General features: G+C 42.9%; 1 protein-coding gene across 5 annotated transcripts in view; it reads right to left on the bottom strand.

Annotated features, from left to right (window-relative positions):
• Nucleotides 1–6,277: 6,277 nt before the first annotated feature.
• The window catches only part of HOOK3 (hook microtubule tethering protein 3), an 87,360-nt gene continuing 75,641 nt past the window's right edge, over nt 6,278–17,996 (bottom strand). For 4 of the 5 annotated variants that reach the window (XM_039566903.1, XM_039566899.1, XM_039566900.1 and 1 more), the window contains 2 exons: nt 17,251–17,387; nt 6,278–9,173 (listed from right to left, as the gene is read on the bottom strand). In XM_039566903.1, coding sequence (XP_039422837.1) covers nt 9,158–9,173; nt 17,251–17,387 — 153 coding nt within the window. In that variant the 3' untranslated portion in view covers nt 6,278–9,157. Of the gene's footprint in view, nt 17,388–17,996 lie in introns of all 5 variants that reach the window. The other variant, XM_039566902.1, reaches the window with a different exon arrangement.

Here is a 17,996-nt window from a genome sequence, read left to right as displayed (position 1 = left end):
GTTCAGTTGATTTTCTTTGGTTTTAATGTATTTTCCAGACAGTTTTGTTCCAGAAATTTCCGCATCTGCCTTTCATTCTAACTGTATCTTCCAACACAAAATCAGTTTGTGTAGACATTCTTGGTTTATATAAACGTTTTAAAACCAAATGCTTTGGCAGGTGATGAAGTGCATAATCTACACTCTTCACAGGTAGGTGAATTGGAGGTTGCATAGACCAAGACGCATTTACAACAGGCTCTTCTCAGTCCAGTGTTTTGTATTGGTTGAGGCTGGTCTCTTACACTGCCTGAATTCCAGACACCGCCACACTTGCCCGGAAGGGGACGCAAACCAGTGCTACCCGTGTTTGTTTAGAGACTGAATACATGCTGGCTTGGATTTAAAAGTATCCTTGGGTGTCACATTAACTTGTTCAAATCCTTAGTTGTTTGGGGGCCAGTTGACCCTTTTTTTTTTTTTTTTTTCCCTTTAGGTTTAGAAATAACATGAACTGGCTACTAGGAAGGTATTCTGGTAGTCTGTTAATTCCTATTTGCGGGGAAGTGTTTTTCTTTCTCAGAATAAGCTTTGTGAAGGTAGTACTTTTGAGTTATTTCCAAAACATTTATTTTCAGGGTGCTTTGGGCTGCAGTGACTACAGCCTCCATGAGCTTTGAAGGGGAATCTCATAGGGGGTTACTGCCTTTAGCATGTGAGAGAGGAAAAAAAACCACAAGACCCCCCCTTCCAGGAGCAGGAGCCTTAGTGCTCTGCACTTGCACAGTTCTGGAGTGCAGTGAAACCTGTACTGTGACTGGGTGGTCAAGGTCATGTACAAAATCACTGTCAAAGGTGTCAGCAGAAGAAATTTTATTACAAATCTCTGAAAGCACGACAAAGTTCTATGGCAAAGTTCATTCTGGTACCACACAGATAAAACACAAAAAGGAGAACTGGATTGGAGTCAGCCTGGAACGATACACAGCAGAGACAGGATGCAAAAGGGTGAGGACTGAGAATGTAAGGGTGCAGAGGGGGAAGGGAGACCCTCCCACTGAGTCACAAGGTTCGCAGTGGACCTCTTGCCAAACCTACCCATGTAATTCCTCAGTGCTTTATGTCTAAAGGATTTGGCAGCACTTAATCATTACCTGATTTAACTCTTACAGAGTGATTCCATAAGATTTATTATGGAATAAATAATAACAGTACACTTAATTTTGTTACAACAGTAACTTAATTTTGAATCTAAAATGGCAACATTGGTGCTACACTTGCTATAAAGTATAGTTTGTACAGTTTTCAGACACAGATACAGACTTTATATTAAAATATCTGTGTTGTGTGTGCGCCGTGTACAAAGCACCTGTTACAGACTCCCCCAGAGTTCAGTGAAAGACACACGCTGGATGTCCTCTGCATCTCTCTGTGGGCAAAGGCCTGAGCCTTGGGGAGGGGGTACCAGGCTGGGCCCACTGTCAGTTTCTGACGAAGCTCCTTTGAGTTCTCAGACGTGTGGGTGCTGACAAGCACCGAGGCACATCCTGCTCCAAGGGAGGTGCTGACACAGCCACTGGGGCCAAGGGGCCTCAAAGGTCCTCCTGTGGGAACTCTGTTCACAGGGTTGAGATGCTTGGCTTTAGTCTTCCTTCAGTTGCCATCCTGGACTCAATCCAGGTCAGTAATTTTCCTCAAAGGCCCAGTAACAATAATACTATTTCAGTCCAGCTGTGATTCAGATAAAAATAAGTATTCATTAGAAAAGAACTTAGTTGGGCAACAAGTGCCTGGGAACAGGGAATGTTACGGGTAAGATTGAGGAGAGCTTAATTGTACAGGTACAGGGGAAGGATGTGCCCCACCACAGACAGCTGTGTGTGCTGTGTAAGCTGTGCTGTGTGAGCTGTGTGAGCTGTGTGCTGTGTGTGCTGTGTGAGCTGTGCTGTGTGAGCTGTGTGTGCTGTGTGTGCTGTGCTGTGTGTGCTGTGCTCTGTGTGAGCTGTGCTCTGTGTGCTGTGTGAGCTGTGTGAGCTGTGTGTGCTGTGTGAGCTGTGCTGTGTGAGCTGTGTGAGCTGTGTGAGCTGTGTGAGCTGTGCTCTGTGTGCTGTGTGAGCTGTGTGAGCTGTGTGTGCTGTGCTGTGTGAGCTGTGTGCTGTGTGTGCTGTGTGAGCTGTGTGAGCTGTGTGCTGTGTGAGCTGTGTGAGCTGTGTGTGCTGTGTGTGCTGTGTGTGCTGTGTGAGCTGTGTGAGCTGTGTGTGCTGTGTGAGCTGTGTGAGCTGTGTGCTGTGTGAGCTGTGTGAGCTGTGTGAGCTGTGTGAGCTGTGTGTGCTGTGTGAGCTGTGTGTGCTGTGTGTGCTGTGTGAGCTGTGTGAGCTGTGTGCTGTGTGCTGTGTGAGCTGTGTGAGCTGTGTGTGCTGTGTGTGCTGTGTGTGCTGTGCTGTGTGTGCTGTGTGTGCTGTGTGTGCTGTGTGAGCTGTGTGTGCTGTGTGAGCTGTGTGTGCTGTGTGAGCTGTGCTGTGTGTGCTGTGTGTGCTGTGTGTGCTGTGCTGTGTGAGCTGTGTGAGCTGTGTGTGCTGTGTGAGCTGTGTGAGCTGTGCTGTGTGAGCTGTGTGAGCTGTGTGTGCTGTGTGAGCTGTGTGAGCTGTGTGCTGTGTGTGCTGTGTGAGCTGTGTGTGCTGTGTGAGCTGTGTGAGCTGTGCTGTGTGAGCTGTGTGAGCTGTGCTGTGTGTGCTGTGCTGTGTGAGCTGTGTGAGCTGTGCTGTGTGTGCTGTGTGAGCTGTGCTGTGTGAGCTGTGTGTGCTGTGCTGTGTGAGCTGTGTGTGTGTGCTGTGTGAGCTGTGCTGTGTGAGCTGTGTGTGCTGTGCTGTGTGTGCTGTGTGTGCTGTGTGAGCTGTGTGAGCTGTGTGAGCTGTGTGTGCTGTGTGTGCTTTGTGAGCTGTGCTGTGTGTGCTGTGCTGTGTGAGCTGTGTGAGCTGTGCTGTGTGTGCTGTGTGAGCTGTGTGAGCTGTGCTGTGTGAGCTGTGTGTGCTGTGTGAGCTGTGCTGTGTGTGCTGTGTGTGCTGTGTGTGCTGTGTGTGCTGTGTGAGCTGTGTGAGCTGTGTGTGCTGTGCTGTGTGAGCTGTGTGCTGTGTGTGCTGTGTGTGCTGTGTGTGCTGTGTGAGCTGTGTGTGCTGTGCTGTGTGTGCTGTGTGTGCTGTGTGTGCTGTGTGAGCTGTGTGAGCTGTGCTGTGTGTGCTGTGTTGTGTGAGCTGTGTGAGCTGTGCTGTGTGAGCTGTGCTGTGTGTGCTGTGTGAGCTGTGCTGTGTGACCTGTGTGAGCTGTGTGTGCTGTGTGAGCTGTGTGTGCTGTGTGAGCTGTGTGTGCTGTGTGTGCTGTGTGTGCTGTGCTGTGTGAGCTGTGTGTGCTGTGTGAGCTGTGTGTGCTGTGTGTGCTGTGTGAGCTGTGTGTGCTGTGTGTGCTGTGTGTGCTGTGTGAGCTGTGTGTGCTGTGTGAGCTGTGTGAGCTGTGTGAGCTGTGTGCTGTGTGAGCTGTGTGAGCTGTGTGTGCTGTGTGAGCTGTGCTGTGTGTGCTGTGTGTGCTGTGTGAGCTGTGTGAGCTGTGTGTGCTGTGTGAGCTGTGTGAGCTGTGTGTGCTGTGTGTGCTGTGTGTGCTGTGCTGTGTGAGCTGTGTGAGCTGTGTGTGCTGTGTGAGCTGTGTGAGCTGTGTGAGCTGTGTGAGCTGTGCTGTGTGAGCTGTGTGTGCTGTGTGTGCTGTGTGAGCTGTGTGAGCTGTGCTGTGTGAGCTGTGTGTGCTGTGTGTGCTGTGTGAGCTGTGTGAGCTGTGTGAGCTGTGTGTGCTGTGTGAGCTGTGTGAGCTGTGTGAGCTGTGTGTGCTGTGTGAGCTGTGTGAGCTGTGTGTGCTGTGTGAGCTGTGTGAGCTGTGTGAGCTGTGCTGTGTGTGCTGTGTGAGCTGTGTGAGCTGTGTGTGCTGTGTGAGCTGTGCTGTGCTCTGTTTTGCTGGCAGACGGCAGATCCCGTATCGCTGATGGCGCTCCATAGCCTGCGTTGTCCTTTCCTGCGCTGTCAGCGCGGAGCGTGCCCGCTTCGATTCTGGTGAGGGCTACCGACTGCCTTTGTTTGGGGGAGGGGCAAACAAAAAGACACAGCCATTCCAATGTTTTGTGACAGTTAAAGGGGCAGGAAAAAGCATGGAAACAGTGAAGTCCCTAGAAAGCTTTTTAGAGTATCGATGTGATCTGTCTGTAACTTCTGATCTGCCTTAGAGGTCTGGGTTGGTTTTTTGGTACATTTTTTTGTTTGGGTCACAGCCAAAGAAAGGGTCTTGCACATGGTGGTGTGATAAACAGTGAAAATGCATCTGCCTCATGTTTTACTTGTGACTGCCTTCATCGAGTCCCTGGCACTGGGGGTTGGGAGAGTTTCCATTCCCTGCCCTTAGCTCAGGTTGGGTTTCCTTCTTGGCACGGAGTTGTGCCCCCTGTTAGTTTGTGGACAGCGTAGTTTGGCGCAGAAACCAAACATCCAGATGTGTGCACAGCTGCAGCTCTGAGACACTTGTCTGTTGTGAAGGACTAAAGGCCATTCCCTGCTACCAGCAGGAAGCCCCAGCAGGCAGAGAGGCTCCACTGCCTCCTGGGGCTCTCAGAACTACAGCAGGGAAGGAGCGGGTACACTCGGTAAGTGAAGGTTTTCCAGTTACATCACATCTTCGCTCTGGCATAGCTGACCTTCACTTCTGGCCAGCCTGCTTTGCCGCATGGGTACTTTGCTGTGTTGAGGCTGTTCTACTGCTTTAAGCTCCTAAGGAAGAGGAACTCGGTACGCCCAGCACAGGAGGAGACTCCCCTGCGGTGCTTTTCCCTCGCTGGAGGCAGGGTGGCAGTGTCCCCCTCCAGACCTTGCAGCCTTGCTCCAAGGGTGCTGCTGCCTCCCACTGCCAAACACACACGTGGATACAAACGTGCTGCCCTTTGCTTTGGTACACAAAGGGTTTTGAGACAGGCGGATGGGTACAAGGATTTATTTACAGGATTATACTTAATGCGAATAGTATACAGGTGCTCAGAAGTTATTTGTGGACGAAAGAGTGGAAAAGGGGAACTGTAGGGGGGAAATGTGCAGCCTCTGGAGCATGCTTCCACCACACCTTTTAAAACAGCAGTGGCTGTCACCTCCTGCAACCTGGGGGACAGTGCAGCTGTGGGGTGTGGAGGAGAGGTACCACTGGAAGACAACCTGCATCCTCCCTGCTGGGCCAGCAGCTGTGGAGGGGCAGTGGGAAGCAGGGGGATAAGAGCACAATTCCCCCATAGCATGAGAGCATAAGTCATGGCCTTGCAGGAGTGGACAGGCAGCAGAGCGGAGAGTGGGGAGTGGAGGCCAGAACAAGGGATACCAGTGTGGGTCTCAGCACACTTCGGGGTGGGACAGCTGGGAAGGGAAAAAGATGTATAGCGAAAGTTTGGAGAGGTTCGGAGTGAGGAAAAGAACAGGACAGGGAATGACAGTCAAAGACAGGAACTGTTACAGTCATGCCAAAGATGAAGAGGAGTGACAAGTGGGACTGAGGAAGGTAGAGGACCACAGTGAATAACAAGCAGCTGGAAGTGAGGCTCTGGCAGCTTCCTGCCTCCACCCTCCACTGCCTGTGGTGCAGGAGGAAGCTGGGTACCACCTCTGGGGCTCTCCTGCCCTTCCCAGCCAGCAAACACTTTACCCCAGCCTGACCTCAGCCTCACAAGCTCTCCAGTCACTACCAGGCTGGCAGCACTGCCACCAGGGCACCTTCCCCTTTCTGATCCTATTCCTTTTACAGACCAGTCCCAGAAGGCTGTATCAGGGTCTCTGCACATCCTTCTTAACCCCAGTACCACCCACAACACTCATGGGCTCAGTATTGCTCTCTGGCTGTTGCCTTCTCTTTCACAAAGATCAGCATTTGCCCATTCTGAGACCCACCCAGGCCTCCTCCTCCCCAGCTGCCAGAGCTGTTCATCAGTGCAGGATGGAAGGACAGATGTTTGTGTCCACATTAGCAGTGTCTCTTTTCCTTTAGCTACATCTGTTGTGAAGCTTCCATCAGCAAGGGAAAATTGTCTTACTTTGGTCATTTGGCTCAGCCCTTGGTGAGGCAAACCATGCCATGCACCTCAGGCAGCCATATGGGATGGTTCCCAGCAGAAGTGAGGACGTTGTGCTTTCTGATATACTGGTACTGCCCATGCCATTCACCCTCCTTTGCAGAGCCCGAGGAAATGCACTTCGCAACCAAGTACCAAATAAAGGGAAGACAAGCATTTACATTTTATATAAGCGTTTATTTACAACTTGTTTAACAACTGTACACTCTTCTATCACCTTGGAAGCATTAGTGTATTTGACTGGGAAAAAATATTAAACTTTTTGATTCCAATTATCATTAATGAGGTTTTTTTGTCTATATACACGTATGTATATTAATATTGCTACCATAACAATCTGGTAGTTACACAATTTGTAGATGAACTGAAATGGGAAATAAATGTTTTGACACTCTAAGAATTCATTCTTTTACAGAAAATATATCACTGGCAACTTCACAAACAGTTACTACTTTGATAATTGATCAACATTTAATTCAGGACTGTCAAACAAGCTGCTATTAAGAAGGTAAGAGAGTTTTTCTATGCAGCACAAATGAAGTTAGTATATCAGAGACATGCTGGAGATCAGCTCTGAGTTGAGAGCTCACAACCACTTCATGGCAGAGATGCCAGGTTAATCTAATTAAAGTGGCCAGCTCCTTGCTGAAAGTTACTGGCTCCACCTGGCATCTCTCTGTTGCATTAGTAAACTCAAACAACTTTTGTCAAGCTAAACACACTTACATACAAATGTCAAGGCTCAAGAACAACTGATACTTAGTCTCTAATCTGCACAGACCACTTGGAGAAATGAGGTACTGCTCGGCATCACTTTGGGACACCCGTGGAGGCAGGTGCACAAAAAAAGCAATCCCCTCCTGCCCAGCACAGTGCCCTGATTTCAGGAATCCTGCACCCAGCCTGACTTGGGGCAGGGTGCGGTCCCAGCCGGAGCAGCACTTGCAAATGAAAAACATACCATGCCTTTAACACCCAACTAAAAGAAGTTTTACTAGTAGCACTTGCCCTGACACATAACAAGGGATTCAATGGTTAGGACCTGGAAAGACACAAATCCTTCAGCTCTCAGGCTGGACTCAGTCTGATGAAATTCTGCTGCCTCTGCTGCAGGAGTAGCTGACTCGTTATCACCAAACCCCAGATCCTGGCTGCAGGTCACGTCAGACTTCACTGTCCCTGGCCCTGGTGGACCAGGAAAGACATATCCCCATCTGAAGTCTTTACGGACAGCTGTCAGCCAGAGCATCTGGTAGCCACAGTACCTGATACGGTATCCAGAAAGGGAGAACACCACAGTTCTCACTGGGATCTGAATTTTATCCTTCACTCTGCTGCCTGGCCTGGTTGGAGCCCATTCTTGCCTGCCCATCCCTTTGCCAGGCAGCACAGACCACCCCGCTCTGGTGGGGCACACATCTGTCCTATCTCCATGTCATTCTGCACAAGGCCACGGACACTGTGGGATCAGATCCCTGAGGGCTGGACAAAAGCAGGTGTCTCTGCGCACGAGGTGGGGCTCTGTCAGAGCCCACCTGACGGGCCAGGGACGAGGCAGGCACTGTATGTGTGACCAGAAGAGACTGCAGAGACAAGTGGACACAACGCTTCTTCAGCGCAGGGGTGCCCCATGGCAAACAGGGCTGGAGGTTCTGCTACTGCCTAAATAACCAAAATTCCTGGAGGCAGCAGAGTTCATATCAGTATTTCTGCAGGATTAAGATTCAAGTGAGCAAGAATGGCGTTTCTCTAAAACTGGGTTTAAATCAAACTGCTTAAGGTACTCGGCATTCAGACTTCTCAGTTTTTCCAGCAGTCCTATGGCTGGAAAGCCCCCTTCCCTGTTTGTTACGTACTAACTCCTATACAATAAACCTCTTAACATACAACACTACAGCACTCCCTCGTCTTCTGAATCTTGCCAGTACTGGATGCCCAATACAAAACAAAGATACAGTAGTACAAATGTGCAGATATTTAGGAATATTAAATAAGCAGCTTTTTAAATTAATATAGGCAGTACAAAGCATTTTGAGTTACACTGTCTACATATGGCAAATCTTATAGCTAAACTTCAAAATACAAAGAAACAGCCAAGCTAGTGCAATTGGAAATTAAATAGCTAAGACTGTGACAGGAGAAAGAAAAAAAGAAAGGAAAAGAACAGTACAGGTGAAAGATAAACAATCCAAATTATAAACTGGCAAGGACAGTCTGCATAATACTGAAAGTGTAGATGACTTTCATAATTATCTCCATTCATGGTCTTTCCTCAGATTGTTTTAACAATTGTACACAGATTGAAAAAAAAAGCTTCTGAAAGAAACCAACAACACAGCTCAAATGTAGAGAGAAAAATACAACAGCCACAAACTACTGTGTATATACATATTAAGGAAGCAGGCAATGCCTGTGAACAAAATACCACCCGGTAGTTTGCCTGGCTCGGAGATTATCAGATGAAACTTGCTTGGTTTTCTAAGGAAGATGGGATCGCCAAGCAGCAATTCATTAGTCATTTCTCCTGGTAAAATACCTCCTTCGCTTTACTTTATTTGTTTAAAGATTCAAAGTGGATCCTTTAAGGGTGCAGGTGCTTTGAAATTTTAACAGTAACCAAAAGGCCTTTTTTAGGAACTCATTAAGACTAGATTTTTATAGTTCGGTATATGAAAATGTTGCAGGAAGTCTGTGTGTTAATACTGTTAATCAGAATTAAATAAAGCGGACAGGCGGAAGTAAGATGGAGAGCTGACAGTGCTCTGTCAGTTTGCAGAATGCCTCCTGTTGAGTTGTGAATACTGGATTTCCTCTCTTCTAGCCTCATAGGAGACTTTTTGTGAAGAGAAAGAGTAAGTGGAAGTGGGAAATGGGAAAGCCACTTCCCAGGATGGTAAGCTTCTCTGCAAGTAGATCCCCCTTTGAAATCAGATGGCCATGAGTCTTAAGTGTAGAACTGGTTAAGTTTTGGTTATGCAGTCTGGACAGAAAAGCAAGTCATGCACTGAACAGTCCCTGTTATAATAATGCTGCAGGTCATGCAACCACATCACTGCAAATAAAAGAATAAAGAAGAAAGTTAAAAAGCAGATAACATATTACTGTTGAAAAAAAAAAAAACAAAACAGAGAACAGAACAGGTCTTTTTCAAAGCAGTTTAGTAAGGCCACCTCTACTTAAGAGTTGTGCAAATTCACAGGGAAAATACCTTTGCCAAACAACTCTTCAAATTAACAGGAAGGTTACAGGCCAGTAATTGGAAAAAGCAACAAAATAGCCATGGTCAATATCTAAATTTAGCTGTAATTAAACTTTACACACTTCTGAGTAAAATTCTTCAGGGCACCATTCTTAACTAATAAAGCTACGGAAAATAAGTTTACACGGCAATGAGCAAGTCTCAGGCATTCCTGATGTCTGTGAGTACAACTGTTAAAGAACCAAAGGAAGATAAAGTGAAAGGTGCCCACCCAATACTGCATGTGTTTACATGCTAAAAGACAATCAGTCAACGACTGTTTTGAGCTCTGAGCACTGCTGAAGGCATTTAAATTTCATCAGAGCTCATCCTGTGCATGAGGCTCAGCATCACTGCCCCACTGCACAGGCAAGTTCTATCCACTGCATGCAAATACAGGTTTGAATTGCCAGAAAATTATACATGTTCTTCTTAAAGTAAGCTGAGTAGAGTCACTGAGCAGTTGAGAGAGCACTCCACAGTGCTGCAGAAGGGAATCTAAGTTTGGAAGAGAATCGGAGAGGTTGGCACAGCTCTCGATCCTCACCGATGCACCCTCTTTCCAGTGTAACTGGAACGGGATGCTTTACTGACACAGCTACAGTGCTTCCACTTTGCCCACGTAACACATGTCCCTACACAGCACTGGCACAGCACTAAATGTGGATTTTTGTTTTCATATTGCAAAGAGCAAATTGGCTTCACCAGACTGAAGTTAGAGCTTGTTTCCCCACATCCTTCTCCCTTGTATTGCACTGGTCAAAAATGATTCTAAGAATGCTTCTTGGGACAATCCAGGTTAAATAGATAAAAAAGAGTATTTATGCTACAAGTCTTGTAGCTTGTGTATCCCTCTTCTTTTCCTTCTCATTCATCCACCCAGAATACTAACCACAGTTGAAAAACAAACAGAAACAGAGAGACACATATCAAATGGAATAAAAAATTTAACACATTCAACACATTCAAAGCCCTTGGGGGTGTGTATTTTGAACAATCATTGTCTTTTAAGCTTGCTTGGCACTGCTTGGTGCATAAAGTTACACAGTTCAGGATTAATATGAAGATCACTGTAGTTATTCTATAAAAAATTAGAAGTTCAATCTACATAAACATGTACCTATTCTATTGTGCATAAATGAATGTAATCTACTCCTTTAGTCTCACCTGGCTATTATTTAGTTCAAACTTACTATTTAGTAGCACTTCCAGTGTATGTTGCACATACACAGAAGTGATATTGTAGGCTTCTCTTTGAGTCAGCAGTACTTTTGAGAGGTCTCAGGACACTGTATTATCTTTCAAGGATGTAAAATTTCATCTGGTAGTACCCTTTCCTGACTAGAAATTCTTATCATGTTCTAGTTGTCTGTCAGTTTCTCTATTTTAAAGCCACCTGTTGAGGCAGCAACACATAGAAGACAACAGAGATGCAAGATGTGAGGGTAAATTAATTCAGCATAACCTGTCACTGCATCTGCAGCATCTGTAGAAAGAGACAGTTTATGCAGCAGACAATGCGTCTAGGGAGGAGTGACAACAAGAACACAAAGCAGACTATACAATTTAAAAATTGTGGCCTTATAATGTAATGCTTATAATTGTTCCAAGACTTTACTGATACTGCTAAACAAAAGCTTTAAAATCTCTCTCGAAACCACTGATGCCTCCAGGAAATAAGTTTATTCTCCAGCTTACTAACCTTTTGTGGCTGTGAACAATAACCTCTGCTTTACAATATTTTAAATTATATAACTGATCCAAATTCAAATCCAAATCAAAAGTCTGATGGTCTCATTACAACTATTTTATAACCCTATAAATACTACACCACTGGGGATTTTCTCTTAAAATTCCATCCACTTCTATGATCAGGCTAACAATGTGAGCATGCTAACAGTAATAATTGAACTTTGTTAGCTCTCTTTTCAAGTTAGGTATAATCATTAGGGATTCAAATTCCATTTCTAAACTACTCTATACCTGTGGAAATACTTGCTTTTGCAGTGTTTCAGATTTGTGTCATGCTACAGTAGTTAACAGTTCCTCAGAGTGCTGACAAATGTCTGGTTTTGTAATGATTAAAACAACCACATTCCTCTTTCTGAAATGTGATATTCTAACCTCATCTGATAGCAAAGGACCTCTCTAGTGCAAAGCAATGAATAAAGTCAGCACCAGAAAGGAAAGGCTGCCCAACTGACCTGTATTTCCCTCTACCAGCAGTATTTTTCATGTTGTATGGATCAGTCTTTGAGACCCATAGCAGCAAGACAGCAGCAAGAAATTTTTATCTGACATGAAATCTGCTCTCAGTCTGGAAGTGACACCCCATGCAAAGGGGACTGAAGGATATGCCATCTTCTGAATGACTTTACGTGCACAGCAAACAGCAGCAAAACAAACTCCGGATTTGCCACCAGAGCCAACTAATGCAGAAATATACCTCAGGATAGGCCTGTACTACCTTGGCAAGGCCCAAAGGTGAAGTAAGAATCTGGACCACAGGGAAGCTGACAGCAACACCATCCCCTAGCAGATGAGGACTTAAGACTACAGCAGTCAGCCCACGTTGCTACTGATCCACTGACTACAATGTGACATCAGGACAATTTGTCTGGGAAGCTGTCTTGGCTATACTGCCAGGTGCTGTTTCAATGCCTCATGGGACGGTATGATTTGTCAAGTTTCCTAGAGCCCCCAGTCGACATTCATTCATTGTCTAATTTGAAGAGATGATGCTTTTAAAAATGAACTTTATGTCCCAATATTTTAATGAATCCACAAAAATAAAGTCAAAGACAAAAAGAGGATGAAGCTAGCTAGGTCCTCAGCACCTCCAAATGGTACAGTAGAGCTGGCAACAGAATCAAAGTTTCCAGGGTTTCACTGTACCAGATGCAAGAAGTCTGAGGCTGTGGTGGCTGATAATGACAGCTTCTGCTTTATACACAGGTAAAATCTCTAATTCTTACTCCATTAAAAATAAAATTTAATTAAAAAGATAAAAACCCAGCCCAATAAACTCAGGTTCTTCTTAATTCATTTAAAAATGAACATCAAAATGCAAAATGGTGAAAGATATACTGCTCTCCTGATTTTTGTATTGACTAGTTGCTTGCATCTGTCTCCTCCATTTTCATACCAAAGAAATCACAACTTATTTTTAGTTATAGCCTGCAGGATCACTGACAAACTTCTGCTGCTTTTCTGGACTTCCAGAGGGAAGAAAGATCACAGCAGTAAGGCAATCCAAACAGCCATGCCAGGATGTGATCTTGATTCCTTAAGAGTGACAAACTGGAGGCATGATTAGGATCCTACATAGAATCTGACATTTGCTCAAAAAAACCTCACCACTTGGAATATATCCTGATAAACCCTTTTAGCTATTTATTTATGCAATGCCAGACGAGGAAAATGCCTGCAAAATTTGCTAAAATTGGTTAGGAGATACTGAAGTTTATCAATACAATCTTACTGCACCACACAGAGTCCACATTTTACCTAAAACACATGTGCAAAAACCCGTAAGAAGTCAGTATTGCATAGCTGACTGAGTGCAAAAATACCTCCCTCATCAATCCTTGCAAAAAGTCAGTATGTTGGGCAAGAATAAAAAATCTCTATACAATATGTAAAACTGAAATACTGTTTTACTTCATAGGAAAAAAAAAGTTAGCCACATTCAGGATAGTCTTCCTCCAAAAGGAAGAAGAAAAGAAGAAAATCAAGTGGTGACATTAAAATACCTTCCAACTACCAAATCTACAGAAAATGTCAACACATCAGGACAATTAAACCCACTAAAAATCATCCAGGAAGCTGTTAAGTGTATAGTCTCATACGCTAGAGAAGAAAGGAAAAGCAAAAGCTACTAGCACATGTCAAAATACCAAGGACTTCAAAATTGCCAAAACCTTTTAAATTTTCTTGACAGCTTACACACACCACTTACTATTTGAGATCATAATAAAGCAGTAATAGGAATATTGACTGTTAATTCTTTCATACACATACAAAAATGCCAGCGCTCCTTACAGAACAAAGAGCCATGGAAAACTTGCAGAAGCATTACTGCTAACACAACTGACACTTGAACAGGAGAAGACTGCCATCTGATTATTTCCAAACAGAATGAAAGGCATCTTATAGCCATGATATATTTATTTCATTTTGCAATACATAAAGGTGAATATTCCAGATATGTATTTACCTTTGTACTGTGGGTAGAACACACAACCTTTAAATCAGATTACTTCCATTTTCACAGCACTTAGAAAATACATGTTATGATCCAAGTGGTTATGTGTTGCTATCAAGAAAACATGGAACTTGAATATTTTTTTCCTGTAATGATCAGATCTGCTAAAAACTTAACTCTCCACAGAAGTACATGAACTGTACCGCACATACATCCTTTTAGGTCAGAAACTAAGCTTCGGCTCTGAACAATGAAAATATTTATCCATTTATCTGTTATCTTTTATTGGTATTAATTAAAATCTGTCAGAAAGATTATTCTGGGCAGATCCTCAGGACAGTGCCCAGAAAAGTACTCTCATGAACTCCTCAGCTGTTTTATCTCTGCCCTGAAGAACGTTTTCTCTTTAAGCTCAGTTGTAGGGGTTTTTTTCTGTAGTGTATCAGGACAGGATATAGCACTGGCTTAGTAATTACCACTACGATTTTGATTTAAATAGCCTTTATTGCCTCAGGGAAAAAAAGTATTCCTAAAAACTTCTCAGAACTATCTAGCACACTGAGAGAATTCTGTTTCACAGGTTGGGGTTTTTGCTTATATTCTTTTATTACTCAAGGTATGACAAATAGAGAACATTCACTGGTAGCTCCCCTATATATGTGTTTATTCCCTGGAGTCACAGTCGGAACTCCTTCTTTTTCTTAATACACACTGCTTACAAAGCTACATAACAAGCAAGGGAAATAATGAAACTGAACCCTTTGAATAAAGAAGCTGTTCTTGTGAAAAAGAAGGTTTAATGATGGTCACCACTTGCATTCATCCACACAGAAAGATCAACAATGGAGGTATGCAGCATATTAAAGAAGTAAAGCACTGAAGAAGAAAGAATTTAACTCCTCTTAATCACTAATAGAAGACAGAACAAATGATTTACTGGAACTGGACAGCAACCAAGTATACGTCTGTAAGAGTGCAGTACATTTTTAGGTTTTTATATTCAACATGAATTCTGTGAAATACCAGAATTTCTGCAAGTTTGTAAATTCTCAAAGACAAAATGATTGTTCACTTGCCTAACAATTACTATGAGCAACAGTAAAGGTCAGATTCAATATGAGTCTTGTGTTGCTCTTTGATACTATATAATGATGCTATCTATCTTTGAAGGGAACTACAGAAAACACTTCAGTGTCTTAAAGGAAAAAGGAAAGACAGAATCACAAAGCAGAAGAGAAAAGCCAACAACCACCAAGAAGCAAAAGAAGCCATGAGAGACTGGAAAGTAAAGGCATATGACAAGGCTTCTAACCAGCATCTGTTCATCTCCTAACTCTCAAGGCCATTAGCCTGTCATCAAAACTTTGGAGGCAAAACAGTAAAACAAATAGTAACATATTAAAAGCAATTACTTTTATTCTAGTGTGCTGATTGTGTTCAAGTTCCTTTAGACCTGCGCCTAATTAACAGCAATAAGTAATTAAATTACTAGACAAAATTAAGAGAGAAAACTTCCCATTAAGGTTCCATCCCTTTCTTTCACAAAGAGCCCTTGGCAGTTTAGTAACAGAAAAAGTCAGCTAGATTAAAATTAAAATAAAAATGGAGCTTTAGGTATTCTTAGGTTCTTGCTCTGGGTGATATAAAATGCTGTAACCTCAAGCAGAACATCAAATTCTCTCAGAGGAGTGGTCTTGCTCCTGTTCGCATATAGCGTGCGGTAAAGAGTTCTTCAAGTTACTAAAATCGATTGCACAACAAAATCAGTAAAAGATATCCCACACAAACTGCAATCATCTAGATAATTACAGATAGCATTTTGTATACAGAGCATTTTATATCTCAGTAAGAGACAGAAGACTGAGGGTATCACCTCACTGAGCTACAGAAATTATCCACAATCCCCTTTGCATTGTTACCTTTCTGCACACAAGAAACTTGCAATGTCTCATCTAATTTTTGCAAGCATAGCCCATACCAGTCATACACTGCATAAGTACAGAAAATTTTTAGAAAACCATGTTTTTCCAAATGTGAGGAATACAAGACAAAACTATATGTAGAATTCAGCATCTGTTTTCTGGCAGGCAGGGTAACTAGAACTGAAAATATTTTTCAGACACTGAATGCATTTCCTAGCCCAGATTAAAACAGATGATGTACTCCAGGATAAAACAATAGTAATTAAAAATGTCATTCACCTGTTTATTACCCTTTAATCTAGGTGTGCTTGTTTTAATTACCTTTGCTCATTGCACCCAAGTTTTGAATTAAAACACACATTCAGATTGATAAATGCCAGTATGATTGATAAATGCTAGTATGTCTTTTCTGTAAGGGCGTTTATGCAACAATGTCTCCACTTAGGAGGACATTAAAACCAGGTGAAAGAATAAATTTTTAAACCGACTGCATGCACATTAGGGTCCAAACAGTCTCTAAATAAAAACCATTTAAAACTGAATCACAACACGATGGTACGTATATGAAACTTCCAGCCAATACTCAGGTTCTCTATGTCCATCAATTCTTTGTCAAAAATGATAGGGAATGCGTAGAACTGGTCAGGGAAAAAGCACAACTTTGTAGGAACAGAACCTAAACAGGAGGAGCCTCCATCCAGTAATCAACATGAAGGTGTTACAACAATTAATCAGCTATATACTAAAAAGGCAGTACAACAAATCACAGCCAGTTTCCAACAAAGTCAGCAATAAACTCACCTGAAGGCACTGGTACCATTAGTAAGGCAACTGATACAATTATACCCTGAATCAATATATTAAAAGCAAGTCTTTTGGTAGGGGATGACAACTGGAATACATTAACAATATTAATTAGGGCCTTGATCCATTATGTATTGGTCATCCATAATTATAAAATTTTAAAACAAATGTCCTTTTTAAATGGATGATAGAGTAGCATATTAGCACATTCTAAATACTTCTCCACCTTTTTAGAATATGTATTTAAGCATACACTTGACAAAGAAGAGTGGAATAAACCATTTGAAAGTATTCATCTCTACCAGCAAAAGAGTTAACACCAGTTGATAAAGAAAAACCTGGAAAAAAATCACCCTCTTTCCCTAAATGCCAAGAATAAGAGCAAACTTTGCACTTACGAGATTAAAAAAACCCCCAATCTTTCTTTTTTGCATTGGTGAGTTTTTTTAGTATGAAATATATTTCACAATAATACTATAATCTAGCTTTGCATTTCTGTAATGAGATTTCAGCGTTTTTCTGAAGCAACAGGTTAGGAGATGAAACAAAAAGCTAATTCCCTTTGAAAAAAACAGTCTTATAAAGCATAACAACACTTATAGGCACAAAAGTACCAGCTGTGGTAAGAAATCTACATTGTCATATGTCCACATGAGGTTTTTCATAAGAGACCAGGCTTCATACAAATAAGACTGTTTTTATACAGCACTCCTCTAGATGTTTTCAAAATTTTGGCACATTCAGAAAATGCAGAGAGAAATGAACTCCAAAAAATGTAAGCAAAGGGCATTACAGAACAATGAGAAAGCATAATAAAACCCTTTCCTGAACTGTAAAATAATAGCAGTAACAAGGGAGAAAGAGAAAGGATGCTGGTTTATTTTCCTTGAATGTTGTCACTTGCAATAGAAGTGGCCTGGATCACAGGGCAGTTTTCTTTCTAAGGGCAAGGCTTCTCTACCTTGCTGTTGCTGGCTGGACATGACCAGGGTAAGATCTCCTTGTGCTCGTGGCTTGCCTTTGTCTAGCCAGGAAGGACTGTCCTGAGCCTGTACTAGCCAGTCTGTCTTCTGCTGCTTTCTTATGCAGAGTCATCCCCTACAAAGAGAAATTCTCAGTGATTACCAATACAGAACACTGAATAATTTTATTTGTTTGCATTTTGTTCATTATTTCTGCCTTCATACTGACTAAACTAGTTTGAATTCCATACACAAAGCATCATATTTTCAAGGGCAAAGGTTAGACACTCTTCCTAATACTTTGTGTGGAACTCTTCCCCTTCCCTGCAGTCATTCTCCAGGTTTAGAGTAACCACCTAAGAACCCAAAATATGCTTCTCATGGCAATTAGATAATTCTTTTCAAAAGGGCTTCCCCCAATTCCCAGCTCTTTTCAGCATGTTGAGCTAGAAAAAGTACTTTTCTTCTGGAAAAAGTTCAGGTATTGTCATCCTCTGTGGAAACACCAGCTCGTATGTCAGAAGCACATCTTGGAGACAGTATGTTCTTATCAGGCAAAAATGCAACGAGGAAATTAAGAAAGCTGTGGTGGGTTGTGCAGTTGTGTATAAAAGCAGAGGCTAACTAAAGAATGATACAGACAAAGCTGTCACCATCTTGGTGTTCATGATAGGTCACTGAACTGTGGATCTTACCTCCGGCTTGTCTTCTACTTGTTAGTGGGACTATTGTTATAAAATTGGCC

The sequence above is a fragment of the Corvus cornix genome, chromosome Z, assembly GCF_000738735.6.
Source record: "Corvus cornix cornix isolate S_Up_H32 chromosome Z, ASM73873v5, whole genome shotgun sequence".
In the NCBI taxonomy this organism is placed as follows: Eukaryota; Metazoa; Chordata; class Aves; order Passeriformes; family Corvidae; genus Corvus; species Corvus cornix.
The sequence above is the reverse complement of the archived record's forward strand: the minus strand, read 5'-3'. Positions and strand labels throughout refer to the sequence as shown.